Source organism: Triturus cristatus, chromosome 3_2 (genome assembly GCF_964204655.1).
Source record: "Triturus cristatus chromosome 3_2, aTriCri1.1, whole genome shotgun sequence".
NCBI lineage: Eukaryota > Metazoa > Chordata > Amphibia > Caudata > Salamandridae > Triturus > Triturus cristatus.
Window position 1 is genome coordinate 20,350,694 of NC_140584.1, and position 21,984 is coordinate 20,372,677.

Below are 21,984 nucleotides of genomic sequence, written 5' to 3' on the forward strand. Positions count from 1 at the left end.
ATCAGACAGAGGAGGACACTTTTATAATGAAATCATGGGTTTGATCTGTGAAGCATTAAGTGTACAGCAGAAGCTACATTGTGCTTACCGACCAGAGGCTTCTGGTGTGGTTGAACAAATGAATGGTACCATCAAAAACAGAATTGGCAAAATGTGCCTGGCCACAGGAATGAAATGGCCTGATGTCTTGCCTCTAGTCCTGATGACAATTAGGTCTACTCCAGACAGAACAACAGGTTTGAGTCCACATGAAATTCTCATGGGACGTGCTATGAGACATGCGTTTGTGCCAGTCAACAAGCTGATGACTATAACTGATGACATGATTTTGGATTACTGTAAAGGCCTGGCTGACGCAGTTCATTCTGTGTTTCACCAGGTTGGAGAAGACGCCACCACACTTGAAAAGAAACCAGCCCATGATCTAAGCCCAGGGGACTGGGTAAGAATAAAAGTCCACAGAAGAAGGAATTGCCTGGTTCCAAGGTGGGGAAGGCCAAGACAAGTCATTCTGACCACAACGACTGCTGTGAAGTGTGCTGGAGTGAAAAATTGGATACATGCAAGTCACACTCTGAGAGTTCCAAACCCAAGTGACGGCACTGGAAAAGAATACTTTGAAGAATCAGATTCCAGTGATGATGCAGACAGTGAGGCAGTAAAAAGGAAAAAGAATCCTGAAAGGGGGGAAAGTGAGTCATGAGAAACTTTCGTCCCACCAGAAGAAATTCTGAAAAGAACATTGCAAACTTCAGAGACGAGTCCAGATTCTGAAGAAGTGCCTGAAGTTCCAACTAACAGTGACGAACACAAAAAGAAAGAAAGAAAAGAAAAGAATATTCCAACAGAGGTGACACCTGAATTAAATGAGAAAATTGGACAAGTTCCACCTGAGATAATTCTTGAAGAAGAAGGGACAGAAAAAGAAAGAGGGACAGATTGCGGAAAAACCCCGAGGAGGTGTAGGGAACATCGACAACAAGCTAGGTGAAGGGACAAGTAGACAGCAAGAAGATTGCGTGTCGGAGACCCGAGGAGGGACAGAAGTAGGGAAATCTCAATTGGTGGAAAAAGAGACTGTTGGAGAAAAGGAAGTTGTTGAAGAAGGAAAGATTGTTGATGAACAAGAGGCAACTGAGACAGAATCTGATGAAAGTGAAAATGAGATACATGGAGGACGAGATCTGAGAAAGAGAACTTGGATTGGAGAGAGAAACAATAAAGAGGGAAAACAAAAGAGAAATGCTAAAAGAGATCTTTGGCCCAACAAGATAAAGAGACTGAGATATCGACTGACACGAGTTAACTCTTCGAAAGCTGAACAGATGAATGAAGTGTCAAGTCAAAACCAAACGAAAGAAGAGGAAACAAAGATATCTGAAGGAACTTAAAGAATTAGAAAACCAAACCAGAAGTATAAGTCACCAGAATGGACGTATGTGGCACTGCCTGAACAAGGAGAAGAGGCAGACAGTCAAGGAAGTCCAGAGGAGGCTTTACTGAAAGTGGTTGAAGAAGAAGAAGCAGTTGGAATCCTGAGAGTTATCTTGTCCGACATTGGAGAAGAGACGGATGTTCAGGACCTAATACAGTTTGATGATGATGAGGAAAGAGTGAAAAGTGATGACAATCCAAATTGAGTATATCCAAAGAAGTCACTTGAAGAAGAAAGCGAAGAAGTAAAATTAAGAACTAATAGATTGTAATAATCTGGTGGGTACTTGCTGCCCTAAAAAGTTTGGTAGTGGAGTAGAAGAGGCTAAGTCAAAAGACACGGTCAAATTAATAAGATGGCTAACACTGAGAATAATCAAAGTAGATGTACCTTCATGAAAAGATGGTGCAAGATGTGCTGCTGCTGTACAGGATTATTAATGCTACTGTGGAGCGTGCTTGCTCTACTGGTCTCTTTTAGAGTAACAATAGACACTTTAGAAGGACATACTGAGAACATGACTAACATAGGGAAGAGTTCACAGAAGATAGTTCCAACTAGAACTAGCAATGTATATATACATAAGGATAGGTCTATTAATGATTTTTCTAGCAATGTGTTTTCAAAATTATTGTACGAATATGTAAGAACAATGGATGTAAGGGATTGCTACGTCTGTACGCAATTACCTGCCTCTGTTTCAGAAGGGGTGACTTATCATCACCTTCCGGCTACATATGGAATTTCATGTAGTGTGTTGATTAGTATATTTTATCAATTAGGGAAATTAGATTATAACATGTCTAAAGTAGATAATATTCTTGGGCAACTGCCTATGAATAAAGAACTAAATCCTGCTAAAGAAGCTAACACTTTAGGTGAGATTTTTATAGAAACTAAGGAATTAACATTAGAATATTTTTTTAGAAACAATTTAACCTGCAGTTTGAAAGAAGAAGAGAAAACTTTTCTAGACATGGTTGAGAGAAGAAGGTTGAATATGCACAAGAAAGCAGAAGGGCATAAAATGAGTGAAACAGTGTGGGATATTGAGAAAGAAAAAGAGTTGAAAAATGGAGCCAGTCCAACTATGGCTACAGACGCACCACAGAAAGGCAAACTATGCATTACCAGGAAGAGATCCCAGTATGATTATTATTTCATAGGGACTAGTGAGTGCCACGATACATACTTTATTGCAACCGGATGGGGATTTAGAGGAGGAGAAGATCCAGTTTTTCCGGGAGTGTATTATATTTGTGGGAACAAGGCTTATTACCGTTTGCCTGACCATTGGTTTGGCACATGTTATGTTGGCCTGGTCTTTCCAAAGATTTTTCACATGGATAGAGTAGAAAATGCTGAACATACTAATCCATTAACACGCTATAGAAGAGAAACTTGGACAGAAATTGTAGGAGATATTTTTGGAGCTTTAATACCAGCAGTGGGAATTTCATTGAATGCATATGGCATTCGGAAGCTGTCAACAGTGGTGGATAGCTTGTCAACAAGCACCGCTGGAGGCTTTCTTTTGATAAATACTGAAATGGTTGCTTTACGCGCTATGGCGATGCAAAATCGACTTGCCCTTGACATTCTATTGGCAAAAGAGGGTGGAGTCTGTGGAATGCTGAAAGTTCAACATTGTTGCACTTACATTCCTGACGAAAGCAAAGATCTAAAGGTCTATATCAAAAATATTACTGATTTGCATGAAGAATTAGTACCACTGGAAGCTGAAAGTATCTGGACTAAAATGGCTAATAAGATGATTGCGATTAAGAATTTTGTAGCAAAAATAGGTAGTACCATTTTTGGTAAGATATTATTTCCATTAACGTGTGTAATTGTTGCATTATTAATTCTTATATAAGGGTGTATGTGTTGTAGATACAGAAGAAATAAAAAGAAAATAATACGAGAAAATGTTAAAAAGAGACAAAAGAAACCAGAAAGAGATCCACAAGAAATAGAATTAGAAGAATTGAGGGAAAGCATGTATATAGAAACTAAAAGAGAAGATGATATGGAAACAAGGGTTTAAAAATGATCAAGAAGACATTTTGAATTTCTTCAAAAGGGGAAATTAAATTGATTTTTGGGTTTTGATTTTTGTGGTGATAAGATATCACCAAAGGGGGGATTGATGGAGCAGGGTTTTTACTTTAAACCCAATTACCTGTTTCATTTTCGTATGTCATTATTAAAAGTACTACTGATTAATTTGTAATTACTAAAAGATTTGTCAAGTCTTGTCTAACCAACCTTATTAACAGAAGAATTACACGTGGGAATGCTATTGCATGGCTAAAATAATAAGTGAACTAAGTTGGTGAGCAAATTGACAGAATAAATGTTGCTTATGTGATGTTATTGTGTTTTGCGCTTATAATTAATATGCATTAATGACTTTTGATGTCGCAAATGGCTAGATAAATACATACACATAAGGGTATTAGCAGGGGAATAACACTGTATAATCATTTCCATGCAGTAATTATGTTTTTGTGTTTTCCTTGCTTAAGTTGACCATTGTGGCCTGCTATAAAATGGCTACCACCCGCAGCCTGCATTCGAGTAGATGGAAAATTTGAAAGGAGGCTTTGCAGTGACTGCGACCTTGTCCTCCCATTGAACTGAAAAGCCATGAACATGACGACAAATCTGGGAGAAATGCCAGATGCCCCTGAACGTGATGAACTGTTACAAATCCAAAATCCGACCTGATGAACTTATAATGGTCCCATGGATGAGATACATTTTATCCTAAAGAGACATCCGTAGAAGTAACGAATTAGTTATGGACTTCTAATTTCTATTCATAATTTGAGACTTTTCTATTCATAATTTGAGACTATCAATACGTGAGAAAATTCATCGTTGTATCCCAATGTACTAAGACGACATAATTTCCGCCATTCGACTGTTTTGAAAGATATGTTTGTAACATTTGGAATGTAAATTTGGTATAAATATTAGTAGACTAGAGAGGTTTAGTGCCACTTCTTCCCGAACCAATGATCAGAGGTCCCGATGCTGACGGAGAGGACGGTGACTCTACATGACGGCTAGAAAACTAACTATTTGCTGAGGACCGGTTCTGACTTAGAAAATGACTTTTAGCCAGAATAGGTAAATATGGGAAACATGATTTTGCATTTAAATTGGCTTTTCTTACAATTTTTGATAAACAATATTCTGTTTGAATTACTGTGTCGGGTGGTTATTTCATGGTCATGTTTATTGAATATTTAGAGTGTTAAGTTGTTTCACCAAATCTATAGCAATTAGTTGATGCCATTGACCTCAGAGTACATGCAGATTGGTTAGGTACAGAAAAGGTGTTTCCCCTTATACATGGCACGGTTAGAGTGGTAGGGTGAATGTTGGTGTTATGGGCCCCACCAGCGTGTGATGTGTGTGTGCGCGTGTGACTGCGAAATCACTCCGTCCGCGGAAGTAGAGGGGATTCGGAAGCTCCGATCTGCACCAGCCGCACAGATCACGGTGCTAACAATAAGGAGCATCACATTTCAAAATAATATTTTTATAAGAAAGAGTGGATGAAAAACGCACCACCTTTTAACTTAAAACTAAAAATGTTATGGAAATTCACACTATTTCAACATAGATAAAGCACACCTGCCTCAGCTTTGCCATCTGTTGATAAAAAAAGACTTTGAGCCCAGCAATGCCTGTATCGGAGTGCCTCTGGGTCCGCTTAGAACAAGTGGGTCACATGCAGGGGTAAGCTACAGTGACAGACAACATGCAGGGGTAAGCAATAGTGACAGACAACATACAGCGGTAAGCTATAGTGTCTGACAACATGCAGGGGTGAGCTACAGTGACAGACAGCATGCAGGGGTAAGCTATAGTGCCAGGCAACCTGCAGGGGTGAGCTACAGTGACAGAAAACAGGCAGGGGTAAGCTATAGTGACGGACAAGCAGAGGTAAGCTACAGTGTCAGACAACCTGTAGGGGTAAGCTACAGTGGCAGACCACTTGCAGGGGTAAGCTACAGAGACAGACAACAGGCAGGGGTAAGCAATAGTGACAGACAACAATGCAAGTTGAGCTATAGTGTCAGATAACATGCAGGGGTAAGCTACAGTGACAGATAACATGCAGGGGTGAGCTACAGTGACAGACAACTAGTGACAGACAACATGTAGGGGTAAGCTATAGTGAGACAACCTGCAGGGGTAAGCTATAGTGACAGACAACATGCAGGTATAAGCTATAGTGGCAGACAACATGCAGAGGTAAGCTATAGTGAAAGACAACATGCAGGGGTAAGCTATAGTGACAGAACCTGCAGGGGTAAGCTATAGTGACAGAGAACATGCAGGGGTAAGCTATAATGACAGTCAACCTACAGGGGTAAGCTATAGTGAGACAACATGCAGGGCTAACCTATAGTGACAGACAGCATGCAGGGGTAAGCTATAATGACAGACAACCGGCAGGGGTAAGCTATAGTGACAGCCAACATGCAGGGGTAAGCTACAGTGTCAGACAACCTGCAAGGGTAAGCTATAGTGACAGACAATATGCAGGGGTGAGCTATAGTGACAGACGACATGCAGGGGTAAGCTACAGTGACAGACAACCTGCAGGGGTAAGCTATAGTGACAGACAACAAGCAGAAGTGAGCTATAGTGACAGACAACATGCAGGGGTAAGCTTTAGTGACAGACAACATGCAGGGGTAAGCTATAGTGACAGACACTACAGATGTGCAGGATGCCCCTACAGCTTGCCAGGACGCAGTCATCATGCCGTGCACTGTGTGGGAGCAGATGACATTTCCAAGGGTGCAATACAACTTACTTCCATCCACGTTAGGGCAGGCCCACAGTTGATTTTGTTGCCTGCGATGGCCGAAAGCCGGGACAGGTAAGCCATCAGCATCTGGGTGACCACCTTAAAGAAACAGAAAACACACTTATTACGCACCACATAACTAGTCTTTTGCCAATGAGTGATGGTAGTCAAACAAAAAAATGATTTGAGGCCAACAAAACCGCAGACCGCTTAAACTGGCCCCACTACTCCACAAAGCTGAATTATTTAATTTTTTTGTGTAAAGAATTCGTTGGAGGGGCAACTACAGAATATTTTATGTTCAGCTGGGACTCTATAATGCGAGACTGAGGCAAACTCTGTGACATGCAAGAGTATATTGGTGAAATGAAAGATTACTGAACTCTGATTCTCCAGCAAGACTATCCTTTTAAGATTCACATGCTGCCAGAAATAGTTCATTCCAATAGGAGGTATACTTTTAAAACGTACTTTAATTGTATGTATGTTTATGTTGTGCAGTTGTTCTGAAAACTCGGCATGGGTCCCACACTCCCCACCTCGGTTTCAAATCTTTGCTTTAAATCAAGGTAGGCAAAAACTACATTTCCGCACATGATTCTTAAAAGGGGCCACTAAGGTGTCGGTTCTTCTAAAAGTCTAATGACTGCGGGGCCTCTCTCTGCTTTCATCCTCTGTACTTCATCAGTTGCAAGGGTGCCAGACCGCATTTCCATAAAAGAGCAAATCCACCATTTTCTGCGAGAACACCTTGGCATCAGCCTCATAATCCCAAAATAGTCCACAGGTCCATCTGGTGGCCAGGGACACCCATTCGTTAGACATATGCAACTGACGAACATGCACCCTGTGCCTCAGTTTTCTCTTTCCCTGCTGCTTAGCACCCTTGAGTAGTGTTGATTAAAAAATAATCTAGTATGTATTCAAGCGTTGGTATATTCCATTAAAATGCCATGATATTCTGAGAAGTTGACACTGTAATTATGGTCATTCATTTAAAGATGCATTTTCAACAGTGTCAGAATTTACAAGTGTTAAATTACTCACTGTTCACCTTGTGGCAGATTCATTTGTCTATTGGGTGGATAAACATTAGCTACAGTGTGCAGTACTGAGCACTGGTGGTTACCTGCGAGCCTCCATTTTATATAGGCAACGTGCCAGCCATTGAGCAAGTTAGTTCAGAATGAGAAGAATCGAACTCAACTTCTACTGGAAACACCATTTGAATGCAAGCTACTGACAGGAGCACGTGTGAGGAGAGGCTGAGTACCTTTCTGTGCAAGGATTCAGAAATGTCTTTTTTGCTTTTTTATCAAATCTTTTTTTTTTAGAGAAAAATAATAGAGGAGAGAGATGCCACTGCTGTTTTGCCCCTCTTTTGATACTTTTGAGAGGCGATTAACCTTTTTTTCCCTTGGATCCTAGCTGTTGGCTGCCTATAACCACTCAACCCCCATTTCAGGAACATGGGACCAAGACTAAATACTTCAAACGTTTTGCTCAGAAATTACCTGTCAGACCAGGAGTGCAAATTTTTTTTCATGGGGTATGTTGTTGATAATATGGAATTGTTTTGCGTTATCCCTAAAGTTGCTCCTGATGATAAAACTTGATTGGCCAAGATTAAGTCGGGTTGTGAATACATTTTTTACATCCACATTCAAAAGTGAAATAGGATGGTAAGATGGTGAGATACTGCAAGGGATCTTTCCTAAGCTTGGGGATGACTATGGGTATTCATTCTGACATGGAAGGGGGCAGTATCTTCCACTCCAAAATGAAGTTAAAGAGAGGAGTCAACATCGTGGCAAAGATACCATTGAAGGACTTGTACAGCTGGGGTGTTGAGCTGTGCTGTCCTGGGACTTTACCATGTTTGACTATGAACAGCGATGAGCCTATGCCCTCTATTCTAATAGATGTTTCTAAGGAGTATGCTGCTTCTTTGGTAATTTTTGTAGCTTTGTGTGTTCTAGGTAGGACTCAACTGCAGATGGAAATATATTCTCCACTTGGTAAAGTTTGGAGTAATATGTTCCGAAGGCTGCTGCTATTGCAAGGTCATCCTGACTTCAGCTCCCCCTCACAGCCCACTACTGCCTTCATCCTGCCACTCACGATCCCTGCACTAGTTTCTATGCCTTGTTCGCTCTGTTGCAAAAAAAATAAAATAAATGCTGCTCAAGTCTGAGCAGGGAATATTCTTCCTGGTTTACATCTGATGCTCTAAGCTGTTCTCTTATGTCAGTGAGTTTATTCCCGAGCCTGTCAAGTTATGGGCAGTTCCATTCCCCCAACTAGATTTCTAGTTCTTCCCTCACCGCTCCCCTCTCTTTATAGAATCTGCCAGCAGCTGATATTAATGTCGTTCTAACCACTGATTCTAAAGCATCATAGGGATTATTCTCAGCCACTGCAAAGATCTGGACCTTATAACTACTGATGTAGTCCTGGATTTACATCTGGCGCTACCTGCAGTAATCCATTCCTGAGTCTCCAGCATCTGTGTTGCACGTTCTAGCACTGGTATCCAAAGAAATAAAAATGGAGGCACGATCTGACAAAGCTATATGACCTATATACACCTCGCATATTCTGGGTATCGGTGAGTCTATTATCAGAACATTATCAATACTTGCGTATGTGTAGTGCAGCCAAAAAGAAGACAGTGTCCTGCTGATCTTGTTGCTGCATACACCACCCAGTTCAGTTCAATAAAACTTTATTCAGCCACGTTCTGGTCATAGAAGTACATTACACAGAAAAAGACCCATACATATTTATTTAGAACTACAATAGAGATGCAATTAGAACACAGATAAAATTCATCAGAATAATAAAAGGAAAACAAATTCCAAATCAAGCCAATAAAACCCGAGTCAGTACTATGGACAATTCATATTTTTCCTTCTATGTATTGCCCCAGATATAAAGCTCGCTACCCCATAACAAATCAGTGGGGATGGTAGCATTTGCAGATAAATCAGGGCTGGTCTTACTTGTGCAAAAGAGCAATTTCTTAAAAGAGGTAAAATAGATTTTGATCGCAGATCACTATGAAAAATACAAAAAAAAACAAAGTGCAGCAAGTCTTGATCAGAAAAGTTATCGTATGCACAAGGCTGTAAGGTTCCTAACTTTGAGAAACCTTTAGGTACAGTAAGGGACCAATGAATACAATTAAATCTAAATCTAGATAAAATAAAACGATTATGCAAATTGATAATAAAAGACCAAAAAGGTTGATCTAAAACCCCAGGACTTATAATCATAAAATGTCAACATGTAGGTTTCTTAAGTTCAGTGGATTCCCTTTCCAGATATCTCCTGGTTAAGAATTGAGTTTTTATAGCCTTCATGTCCTCAGGGTACAACTTTCTTGGTTGATCAAATAACTCCGCACACCCTAGGGCTGAAAGTTGCAGAGAAACATAACTTAACCAGGGAATATCTGCAGCTCTATCTAGCTTCATGCAGTCTTCTAAGATAATTTGATTTTAGGTTTGGTTCAGGTCTGGACCATATTTTTACCCACCATATCAAGGGGACAGCCGCAATATTATCTGTGATGTAGCCCTGCCTTAATTCCTCGTGCACTATAAAGGCTAGTATACTTGAGGGAGCGGCTAAAAGTTTACGGAGATGTATATTCTCAATCCCTTATATTTTAGTACATTCCTTGTAACCCCATACCACACTTCCGTACACTGTCATTGAAACACATTTCTCATTATAAATCTTCAGTAGCGGTAGAAGGGGTTTGCTCCCTAATCTTCTGGCAAAATCCAATGTGGATCCTGTGGCTCTTGCTAAAATATTTCTTTTAAGTGCACGCGGTGCCACCCACGTGCCATTTTCGTCAAATAGCACATCCAAATATGGGTAAGTTACTACATTGGACAGTACTCTACCTTTACATATGAGGGTTTTTTCCCCCCTTTCGCTTACCAGTTGACATTATATGTGATTTAGTAAAATTGACCGAAAGGTCAAGAGCTACCATAAAATCAATAAAAGCATTTACTAAACGTTTCAAAGCGATCGGAGTCCTGGCAAGTAATACTGCATCATCTGCATGTAAAAGGACTGGGATTGGTTTAGAACCTACTCTCGGGATGTCTAAGCTTGCATCAGATAATACTGCCCCTAACTTATTTATATAAAGAGTAAATAAAACCAGAGCAAGAATGCAACCCTGCCTAACTCCTCTTTTTACTTTCCAAGATTTTGTTAAGGAGCCATTTTCATTATATCTGGCAGAGCCAGTTAAGTTAAGATGGAACCAGTGTAAAAAGCATTCTAAATTTGTATCCATCCCTATTTCTAAAAGCAATTTCCATAATTTAGATCTATTCACCCTATCAAATGCGGACGTTAAGTCCATGAAGGCCAGGAACATGCAGCCTTTCTTAGCTAGGCTGTATTTGTTAGTTATCATAAGCAAATTCATACATTGTTCCACCGTACCGCTACATTTTCGACACCCGAATGGCAAATCAGATAACACATTATTTTCTTCCAACCAGATACTTAGCTGATCTAGAATTACCTTGCCCATTATTTTTGCTGCAGAATCTAATAAAGAGATTGGGCGGTAACAGGCTGGATCATCCCTGGCACCCTTTTTATAAATTGGCAAGCTCACCGCCGTTCACCATGAATGAGGTGAACCTACCATTGTAGCAGCATTAAACACCACAGTTAAAATTTTTGCCCAAGTACCAGAGTCTGATTTATAAAGGTCCACAGGTATCCCATACAGACCTGGGGCATTCCGTGCTGACATATCCTCAATCACTTTCTGTACCTCACTTATCCCAAACCCTAACGTAAGTGGAGCCCAGAAGGAGTCCGTTTGTTCTTTAGCCACCTCTGCGTAGATCTGCTCAAAGTGACTAATCCACCATTCAGCAGGAATTACGCACTCTGTTGTAGTCATATTATTGTTCTTAAAAAAGGGACTATTGACTACCTTCCAGAATTTAGCACTATCGACATGGGCACTAGCCGGGGTCAGGTACTCCTATGCCTGTTCCCTAAGAGCTTCCTTCCTTAGTTTTAAAGCGTTATCATATGTTTTCCTTTGAGTTCTTATCAATTCGGGGTCCCTAGGTATACTTTTTATTGCAGCCATTAGGGCTTTGTGATTTTTTGAACAATCAGCCGTCACTGTTGCCATTGCTGTGAGCCGCAGGCCCTCACCCCGAAGGTCTCCCGCATCATCTGCGCCAAGCCGAGCCGAACCAAGCACAGCCTGCAGAGCTTAGCCCACCGTCTACTGCCCGCCGCCGCCCCGCCGAGCCCCGCACCTGCAGACGCATCACCTGCGGGAAACGGGCAGCAGGGTGGGGCGTCAAATGCGCTTAGCCGAGCACATCCTGCTGAGTTCAGTCCACTGCCCACCGAGCCTTGGTGTATCTGCGTCGCAGCACCCGTAGCACCTGTGGATAGCGTGCAGCGGGAGAAGCGACCAAGCAGCTAAGCAGGAAAAGATCCAGCGAGGCTGGGGGGAGGGGGCAAGGAGAGCTCAGCCTCTCCGCTTCTCAGCCTCCCAGGACCGGAATTGGACCCCGCCTGGGACAGGTGCAATCAGCCTCAATTCTCCTTAATTTCCCACACCAGCGCTAGTGCAGGCCCGGTGTTGGCAAATATAAAACTAAAATAAAAGAGCAATCATAATTACAACACCACAACACTACAACAACAGACGGAGGGCTGGTGCAACTCGAGATTCCAAGCACGAGTTTCCCGGCAATAAACCTGCATCAGACCTTCAGAAAAAGAGGCCCGGAACAACACGAGCAGCGTAAGGCAACTGGCAACAGGCAAGTGAACAGGAGGCAATAGGGAGTACCTTTGAGCGCGAGAGCGGTCGCCCTTAGCGGCAGCTGCAGAGTGTAGTGCCCGGGCGTGCACGCGGAGGCGGCCAAACTAGGTTGGGTGCGGTTTGCGACACCCCAGCATGCCCTGCTCGTTCGCTCCTTCCTCCGTCCTGCCCTGCCCTGTGCCCTGCTGCGCTAACCCAGCCCCAACCATTCCACGCCACGCTGCAGTCGCAGCTACAGCTACCACTGCCTCGCCCTTCATTGACATATTGAATAAAACACGTTAAGTCCTAGTCAAGTCTCAGTGTTCTTTTATAAAGCACCCCCCAGTACGTACACTTCAACCAAGGATTGCGGATCCCCGCCGGGTGCCACCCAGAAGTCCAACCTCTAGGTTGGCGAGCAGCAACAGGGAATGTGGTAAGGAAGAACAAGAGGAGGGGAGAAAAAAGAAAAGAAGCCTGAAACAGTGCCCAAAAGAGTAAAGGAGGGCCATCCGCCCACCGATACGGACTGCATCAGTAACTCTCCTGGAGCGAATCTCCCAGACCATGGTGTATCAAGCAAAGAACACAAAAGATCATGGCTAGAGCTAATCGAAGCACCGTCAGCAACAGCAAGTGTTACCGCCATTAAAAAAGGTACAGACTGTGCTCCACATGCCAACATCAAGGGCAGCAAGGAAGCTACCCTTTTAGCCCCAATAAGGCACAACCCATGCCCAAACAGTAGCAAACGGGCACTGATCACGGATGTTTTAAAAGTAGCCATTACGACCACTGAGGAAAACCGGGGCCACACCATCCAAAAGCCTTTTAAAAACAATAACTCAAGCTATAACACCACACACTCCCAAAGTGAAGTAGACATGTTACCTATCGGCGATAGCAATACCAGATTTAATACCCGTGAAAACTGTGAAAACAAAAGCAAAGCCCCATCAGTCACAGGAGTAGAAGCTCTCAAACCTACAACTTATAACAACGAAAGTTATTCACCCTTATGAAACCCGTCAAGGCTCTAAATCCCAAGTCACTGAAGCACTAATTCATTGTCACTCGCCCCCTCTAGTCTCCCAATTCCAGCTGGAACTACAAACCTCACCTGCAACCAACGGACACAACAGAGATAATGATAATGATAAGGATAGCGAAGAAAACTCAACACAACAGAAGAACACAAACTTATTGAGCCCTTTTTGTGTTCAGGGGTTTAACAAACTATACATCAACAACCAAGACAAGCTTGATTCATCATTTCTCATCTTGGAAAAGGATCACCAACTTGGTCAGGGACTTTGTCAGTCCGATCCACAAGCCCTGAACCATAACACCATCTTGGAAACTAAGATGTCACCCTCACAAAATCATAATCAATTTAGCACTACTCAGGGTTCCTTGAGCAACTCATCATTGGGGTTTCCATCCCATCAGAAAATCTGTTCGCTCGCCCTCAGCAGAACCCTGCACCTCCCCAACATCTTTGGTCTGGCAACACCTGTTAAACACCATGGGCACTATTGGAAAAGCAATGTCATGTGGTGTAGTCAGAACTCTGGAAGCTGGATTCTCTGTGAGCAGGGATGACAATGTCTTGTCAGTGCGTCAGGCCGGTACACAGGCTCCTCTAAGTCGAGGTCTCCTCCTTGCTTGCGAGCAGTATCAAGTCTTACAGCCGAGCCGTGGCTTGCCATGATAAGGGAAGGTATATTTATACCTGGAAGGTGCTTAGGAATGTTTGCATTGACGTAAAGTAGGGCAGAGGAAGACATCATGAACGAACCCTTAGGCTATAGCGGTTCATGCATAGTAATTGAGTTCTTGGAGAAATCAATAATCCTGGGCTAGGGAAACTCCAACAGCTTAAGGTTCTGTTTTCTAAGAACTCATTTTGACGTTGGGGTGGACGGATGTAGGTGACCATGCCTGTATTTGGATAGCATGGCTAATTAATAAATAAGGACTATGCCTACATAAGGGTAATGCAAATTGTGCCTATATAAGGACATTTATCAGGAAAACCTATATACGGACACCTAAAGCAGAATACAACACCCACTCCATTTTCGAATGAACGGTTGTACTAAATGCTAAACAATAAAATGCTAAACATTAAAATTGAGTACAACACGTTGCTAAAAACATTTGTAAAAGCATACTAAAATAAGTCTTTGTTATAAAAAAACTTTAGCTAGACATGAAATGCAAAGGTGCTGTACATAAAAAGCTGTTGTTCATTCTAAGCATGTTTACAAATGATGCCGAATAAATGAATCATGAATATACACCTAAGATGAAAAACGGTTCAATTATATATGAACATTTTAAAACGCCATTTTATGTCATGGTACATAAATGGAATTGTGGTGAATAAAGGTGACAATGTGTCCCTGGTAGTGTTCAAAGAAGTCTGTTCTCTATGAATAGTTCTACTGTAAGCAGATTGAATTGAATTGCCATGTATATTCAAATTTAGAAAAAAAGTCAATTCTAGGAAGCGTTCCAAGTGTTTTTTATTGTTTTGAAAATATGGAGGCCAAATTCATAGCATCCCTGGTACACTATGAGCCGAATCAAAGTCAGTGCAAGGGTCTGGTGAAAACATGAAATCCTCTACTCCTGTAGACAAAAGATTGTCTACTGATGTCGGTGATAGTTGGAATACCTCGTTTAGAAGATTAACTGCACATAGATGTGAAGCATCGCCAGTAGCAATGTTCGATTTCAATGCTACCTGTGTGCCTGTTGATCCATCTAGTACCTCAGCAGTAGTATATTGCTTCTGTGAGATCTCAACGAATGCTCTCATCAGGATTGGTAGCCTCTGGGGACAACAGAGAGCATGGGCCGTTATCGGGTCCAGCAGAGTATCGATATTCGTTGGCATGACTGATGGGAGTGTTAGACAGGCTGCTCTGAATGACAGAAACCATGTTGTATTTAATTCTCGTCGACGAGGTAAGCTCAAAAGTTGTACTATGCGCTCACAACACTTCCGTTCCAGGAGAGCTTTCTCCAAGTTTCTGGGAGTGAACCCGGTGGATTGGCATGCCATAGCGTAGTAGTAGGAATAAAAATAGGATTCCTGCAACAAGTGCTAGAATTAGTGGCAAACCACCAAACACCGAGTGCACAAAGTTTGGAATGATTACGAGAACTGCCTGAAAAGGTGCTAACAGTCCTGAACATATGCTCTTAAATACATGTACAATGCTGCTCCTATCAGACATATTGAAGCTACGTCCCATCATTTCTACGAAATGTATAGAGCAGTTTGTACTTATTAAAGCCTGTATCTCAGTCGAAGTCCTTGCAATTTGTAGATCATAGGTTTCTTTGGGCACGGTCAAAGGCACGGTTTGTTGTAAAAGCATGGCTTTCATTCTGCTTAAAGTATCAAATCGTATAGAAGAAACATTCAATGAAGGCCATAAAGGCGACTCCCTGACTGTGTCTATTTGGGGGAACAATACTTGCATACAGCAAGTGACCCTAGCAATAATCGTTACCAGCTATGGGATTCCTGGCAGCATGCCACAGCAACTCTGATCATTCAACATGAGATAACTCCCATTCGAAAGTTGGCCAAACTTTGGATTAATCACAGCAGCTGGAGTACCCTGCAGGTGGCAGGACAGGTTTTCCACAGAACCGTTACAAGCCCCGTGTAAACTAATATCCCGACAAATGAGTGACCCGCTCAGTGCATTTTCACAGTGTGTACCGCTAATAAACACTTCACGACCCCCACTCCAACATCTGTGCATGTAAGGTAAATCCCAGGATGTCTTAAGGCATTCTTTACCCAACCTTTCATAATTTGCCTGCTTGCATTTGTTTGAGGCAATACTGAAAATGGAAAGTTGTAACAGGCAGAGTTATTTTGCCATGAATGATCCATTCTGTAGCTGGTTTTTCTGCTACCGTAAATGGCAATTTTTCCAGTTTTTCAATGCTCAGCACTGCATACTTTGCTCCCCTTTGTGCCAGTTCGATCTGTTTATCAGTGAGAGTGTAATCTGTAAACAGAGATGAAGTGTTGATGAAACACCAAGGCACATAGCCTGCACGCAAGTCCAGCCTAATAACATAATAGAACGTAATTGAGATTGGCCTTTTTGCAGCATGGATAAATCTTGTTCCAGTATGTGAATAGCAGAGGATACAATGTTGACCAGTGAATACATCCTGGATGACAGAGTCGTTAAACCATTGTCGACCACAGCGAGAGATTTCTCTAAATTAACACAATCAATTTCTCGTATTTTTTCTGTGGCTTCTGCTTGTGTAACCTTCCTTATTTCATTATAAGCAGCATAAATGCCGGCATATCTGAAACATTTTTGACGCGGGTTTCTTGGTCCTAGCAAGAAATCCCTAAGGTCTGCGCCTTCCTTAAGTAAAGGTAAGCGTTGTTTCACATCCTCGAGTGTAGATTTTTGTAACCATTCGAGGCACAATTTTCCTACAGTGTATGTTGTTACTACCCCTAGATGCTGTCTTTGAACATAACGTGGGTCTGGCCTATTGATAGTAAAACCCTGTATTCTATTCAGGAATCTTTCTTGACAGTTGTTTGTGTCTGTGGGCCAGAGTAACCATGTTTTCCATTCAGGATCTGTTGTGTTGTAGTATGGCGTCTACTGTGACCGCTTCCTGTGAAGTACTATTACTTGCAGGTGTTGGCACAGAAGGTGTGTTCATGTCCTTGATCTTGGCTAATCCAAGGCAAGATGTTTGTTGCACAGAGTCATTCAAAAACATCATTTGCTGTGGGATGATACAGGCTCTTAAACAAAGCTTCCATCCCCTGCACTTACCAATCTTTAGAACCCCAGAAAGATTTTGTGTCAATTGTGTCTTTCCAAAAGTCAAACCCTTGTCTTGACAGTTTGGCAATAAAGGCTGCAGAATAAATCTGTTTAATTTTTGTTAACATACTTTTCTGTCCTGTTTTATTTACATTTCTATAGAAACATATTTCTGGATCAGATGTATTGTATCCTGAAAAATATGGAAACTTATCTGCAAATGTTTTTGAACTACCCTTGGTGGTGTAGTACAATGTTTCCATTGGTTAAACAAACACATTTCTAGGTGTTGCAGATCTATGAAAGAAATAATGACCATAGTGGTTATAACAATAATGCTGTTTGTAGTCTGATGAACCCTCTAAGTTTTCATTTTTAGAAAATGCAGCAGACCTTTCTAGATCAGACATCATGTTATTAACAGTCTCAATGTCCCAATCATTAGAATAGGTACTAGAGGTAATAAAGTCACTTAATGAAATTTTAAATAATTGTGGAATCTTCAAAAGTTCCGACGGGCCGAATATATCATAATCGGTTTTGTCCCAAACTATACCATCTTGTATAGGAACGGCTGTGATCTTCACTGCTGACAAGTCTCTTGCTTCACGATGGGAGGATTTGTGTGGCTTTAAAAGTAAGTTCACATGTTTACTTTCAGTGTCCAAATGAATACATCTGCCATTCACGAGCACGCTAATAGTCATTACTAAAGCTAGCCAAAGCAGAAATTAAAATAATCCAGAAATAATCCATGGTGAAACCAGATATTTCTCTTTCAGAAAATGAAAAAAGTCTTGTACTTGTTCTTTGGAAGCTTTTTGGGCTGGCGTCGTTTCGGGCTCACTTGGATCCTCAGAAAACATATCAAAGTTAATGAAGTAGCCAGAAGCAGTTCGGTCAATTGCATCAGGATTCGTTGAAATCACTGGAACCAGTTGATCACGTGTTACATTGGTGTAGACAGGTGTGTCTGGACGAACTGTTATTTGCGTTTCAAGAGGGATGATTTCCATAGCATGGTTGCATAGTCCTTCATCTGTTACTGCTGAATTCTCGATGGTGAGGAGCCTTTCAGTCTGAACCTCTTGGATAGTAGCGAGAGGAGTACATTTGCTCCTAGGTCGGAGTCCACGAGGCCTACTGTTTAGTATTGGCCCCATAGTGTGGTTTGATGAGGTCGATTGACACAAATCTTTTCTCCTTTCTTCCAGCAAGGGGCACAGAAGTACTGTTCTTGTTCCGTGGATAGCTAGGACAGGTAGTGGTTGTAAGAAGGCCCAAATTCCTTCTTGCCCGCAATCTTCTCTCTGACTTGATCCCCAAGCTTTGGGATCCAAACAGGCCTTGCTGGGACGGCTGTTTTTTCCCCAGTGGTGGTTGGCATCAGGAACACGTTGCTTTGTTTCGATCTTAGTTCATTTAGATCCTGTAAAACAGCCAATCGATCTTTGGTATCAAAGGGTTTATTTTCCACCACTGTGCCTTTACATTCAAGATCAGGAACCCACATTCTTGTCCCAAATAGGACCTCATATGGAGTGACCCGCCCCCTAGAGAACTTCTTGGCAAATTGTTTAATGAGCGTTGGACCCCCCACCCATCACCCGAACCTAATACTCTAGCTGTTATAGACTGCTTTATGTCCCGGTTTTTCCTTTCCACAACAGAATTTCCCTCAGGATGAAACAGAAAGGGAGTACAGCAATGCTACACCCAAACTGGCCATAGCTTCTTTGTAAGCCCGAGAGCTAAACGCAGGGCCCTGGTCAGAATGTAGTGCACCAATTGCGTATGTGCCAATAAAGACTCGCAAATCTTTTATAACAGTTCGAGCGTCAGCCGAGCACTGAGGCCACATCTATAAGAACCATGAGCACGAATCCACTGCGACCATAATATATTTATAGTTACCATCCCTCTGCAAGGGACTGCAGTGATCCAGGTAAACACAAGCTAATGGGTTATCTGAAATTAACAGGGGCGTCAGCGCAGGACGTTTCACTGTGGAGACTTTCATCTGTTGGCATATTTCACATTCCAAAACATAGTTTTTGGTCTGTTTCCTAATGCCAGGCCACCAATATCTTTGTTTTAGTAAAGATACAGTAGCAGAAACACCCGCATGTGCAGAGGCTATCCCTTCATGCGCTGCTAGGATCAGTCCTAATCTACGTTCCGTGTTTGGAATTACCCTATACCCCACTCCAGGGATTCGAGCAAAGGGAACGTTGTTCGTATCAATTACATAAGAGTACTTGAGTGGAAATTTTTTCGGTAATGCTGCACCACTGCCTTTGCTTGAAGCATTGACAGTCAACAATATCTCACTGTCTATTTTCGTTTTTGAGCGAGTGATCGCAGCTACGGAAGCCAATTGCACAGCCCCTTTCGTGGCTCCATCAGCCAATTAATTCCCTGCAACATGAACGCCATCATGTTGATGACTCAGTGTGTGTATCACGTGAGTATTTTGTAGTCCGTTTCACAACTGAACTACTTGTTCCCAAAGCGTTTTATGCTTTATTGTGCCACCTTTTGCATCTTTGAATCCATTTTGAAGTCAATTCTGTAAATATTAATTATATGACTGAACACAGTAAAAAGAATCGGACACTATAAGTGTGGGGAATTCGCGATCCGTATTTTCGAGTGCCAGTTTGAATGCTTGTAGCTCAGCTCGCTGAGCTGTACAATCTCCTAGAGATGGAGTTTTAGTGACCATAGGTCTGAAGATACCATCTTGCATGCGACCTTTAACGATTGCGCATGCTGCACTGTAAGCTTGCTTACTTCCTGTAGTGGGTTGTGCTGTTTCGTCAGTATCAATTATAAATTCGTACTGATCAAGAGGAAGAATCTCAGTGGGCAGAGGAGATTCATGTTCATATTGTAGGAATGCTTATGTTTTTAAATCAGGATCAAAAACATATTCAACATCTGCTGCAGCAAGAGAATTAACCCACTGTATCCATCTTGGAGGTAAAGCTTTTGCATTTGGAATGCTCGCTTTTGTAAGGCTGGTACTGGAGTCACGACAATAATACGTTTCCCCTGAGCTAGAGCTCTTTCTTTTGCTACAGTGGTTTGAACTGCTGTCAGAATTTTTTCTGTTCAAGTGAAGCGCATTTCTGCTTATGTATACAAATAATAATAATAATAATACAGAATTTTATAAAGCGCGAACAGTTACCTCTCAAGGAGGTGTCCCGGCGCTGAACGCAAGCAGAAAAAACAGCTACCGAAGTGCAAAACAGTAAATTAACGAGGTTGGGAGAAGAGCCAGGTTTTCAGCATTGATTTAAAGCACGATTCAGAGGGGGCCTGCTGGAGCTCCGGGGGGAGTGAGTTCCAAAGACTTGCTACATTGGCAGAAAACGTTCTGCCGCCCAGCCGGGCCCTTCTTATTCGCGGGACTGCAAGCTGGGTCCGGAGGTTGGAGCGAAGAGAACGGGCCTGCGTATATCTTGGTAGTCGGACCCTCAAGTAAGTGGGACATGAGCCAAACAAGGATCTAAAAGCTAGCGTGAGAGCCTTGAATTTAATCCTGTGTGCCACAGGTAGCCAGCGAAGTGATCGAAGATGCGGAGAGATAGAATGCTTAAATGGAATATGCATTAACAGTCTCGCAGCCGCATTCTGGACCACTTGCAAGCGTTGAATTAAGTATTTGGGCAATCCCAAGAACAGGCCATTCGCGTAATCCAATCTAGATGTGACTGTCGCATGGATTACCATTTTCCTGCAATGTGTCGGCAAAAGTCGCAGGATTTTGCGAAGATTCCTGAGTTTACCCAAGCAACAGCCCATCAGCTGTTGGGTGTGGGAAACAAAGGATAGATTGTTGTCCCAACGCACTCCCAGATTTTTTGCCGAAGTGCTGGGAGAAGGGGGGGAGCCCATTGCTGCCGGCCACCAAAGCTCAGAGGGGGGCGGGGCGCCTTTGCCAAAATGCAGCATTTCTGTTTTGTCCACATTAAGTTTCAATTTATTAGTGTTCATCCAGCGCGCCACATCCTGGAGGCAGCCTTTAAAATTTGACAAGGCAGCCTCAGACCCCTCTGCATATGGATACACAAGCTGAGTATCATCAGCATAAGATACTACCTTGACCTCCCAATTGGCGATCAGAGTGAAGAGTGGCGCCATATAGATATTAAATAGAAGTGGACTAAGCGCCGAGCCCTGTGATTTGTATGCAATGGGTACTTTTTCACCCTCATTAAATGTTAAATAGGTGAATCCGCATTGACCCGAAATTATTCGGATCACTAAATTGCGTGTATTTACGCGTGTTTGTAAGTGATTTGTTGCTAACATGTTAGCTTGAAGTGAACGCAATATTTCTTTGTGTTCTTGTGTCCAATCTCTGATTGAAAAATCAGGTTTGATTAATTTGTAGAGAGGTTTAATCCTTTCTGCATAATTTAGAATATATGTTCTTCCAAAATTTAGGAAACCTAGAATCAACTGTAAATTTTTCAGCGCTTTTGGAGGTTGGAGCAGCACACACATTTCTAAAACGTTAGCTGCCAGGCTTTTGCCTTCCCTTGAAAGCTCATATTCTATGAAAAGGACATTGAGATGGGCAATTCTAGATTTTGTAATGTTGAATTTATAGCTCTCAGAGGCAAAGCCCAGTATAATGGTACTCACCCAGTTCAAGTGCCTATCTAGGTCATCGTCTGTCAGATATACATCATCAACATATGACAATGCCTGATCTTCATAAATTTGTAGTAACTCGGTTACTCTTGCTGAGAATAACCCTGGGCTGTTCTTAAACCCTTGAGGGAGTCGACAAAAGTGACACTGAGTTCCCATTATTGAGACAGCTGTTAAGTACCTGCTTTCAGGTGCTATGTTTTGACAAAAGAAACCATTTGAAATATCTAATGTGGTTATATATTTTTTATGCACAATGTTATTCATTAATGCTGTACTATGTGTATTTTGCACTGCAAATGATTTAGAAAAAGTGTTCAAGTATCTGTAATCCAAAACTAGACGATACGTATTGTCTGGTTTTCATACAGGAAACAAAGGATTGTTCATTGAGGAGGTGCATGTTTCAATCACT

At 42.0% G+C, this 21,984-nt stretch overlaps 1 protein-coding gene across 1 annotated transcript in view; it reads right to left on the bottom strand.

The window, feature by feature from the left end:
• ARHGAP32 (Rho GTPase activating protein 32) overlaps positions 1-21,984 on the bottom strand; it is a 1,461,643-nt gene that overhangs the window by 587,844 nt on the left and 851,815 nt on the right. The window contains exon 7 of the mRNA XM_085647194.1: positions 6,273-6,365. Coding sequence (XP_085503320.1) covers positions 6,273-6,365 — 93 coding nt within the window. The remainder of the gene's footprint in view (positions 1-6,272; positions 6,366-21,984) is intronic.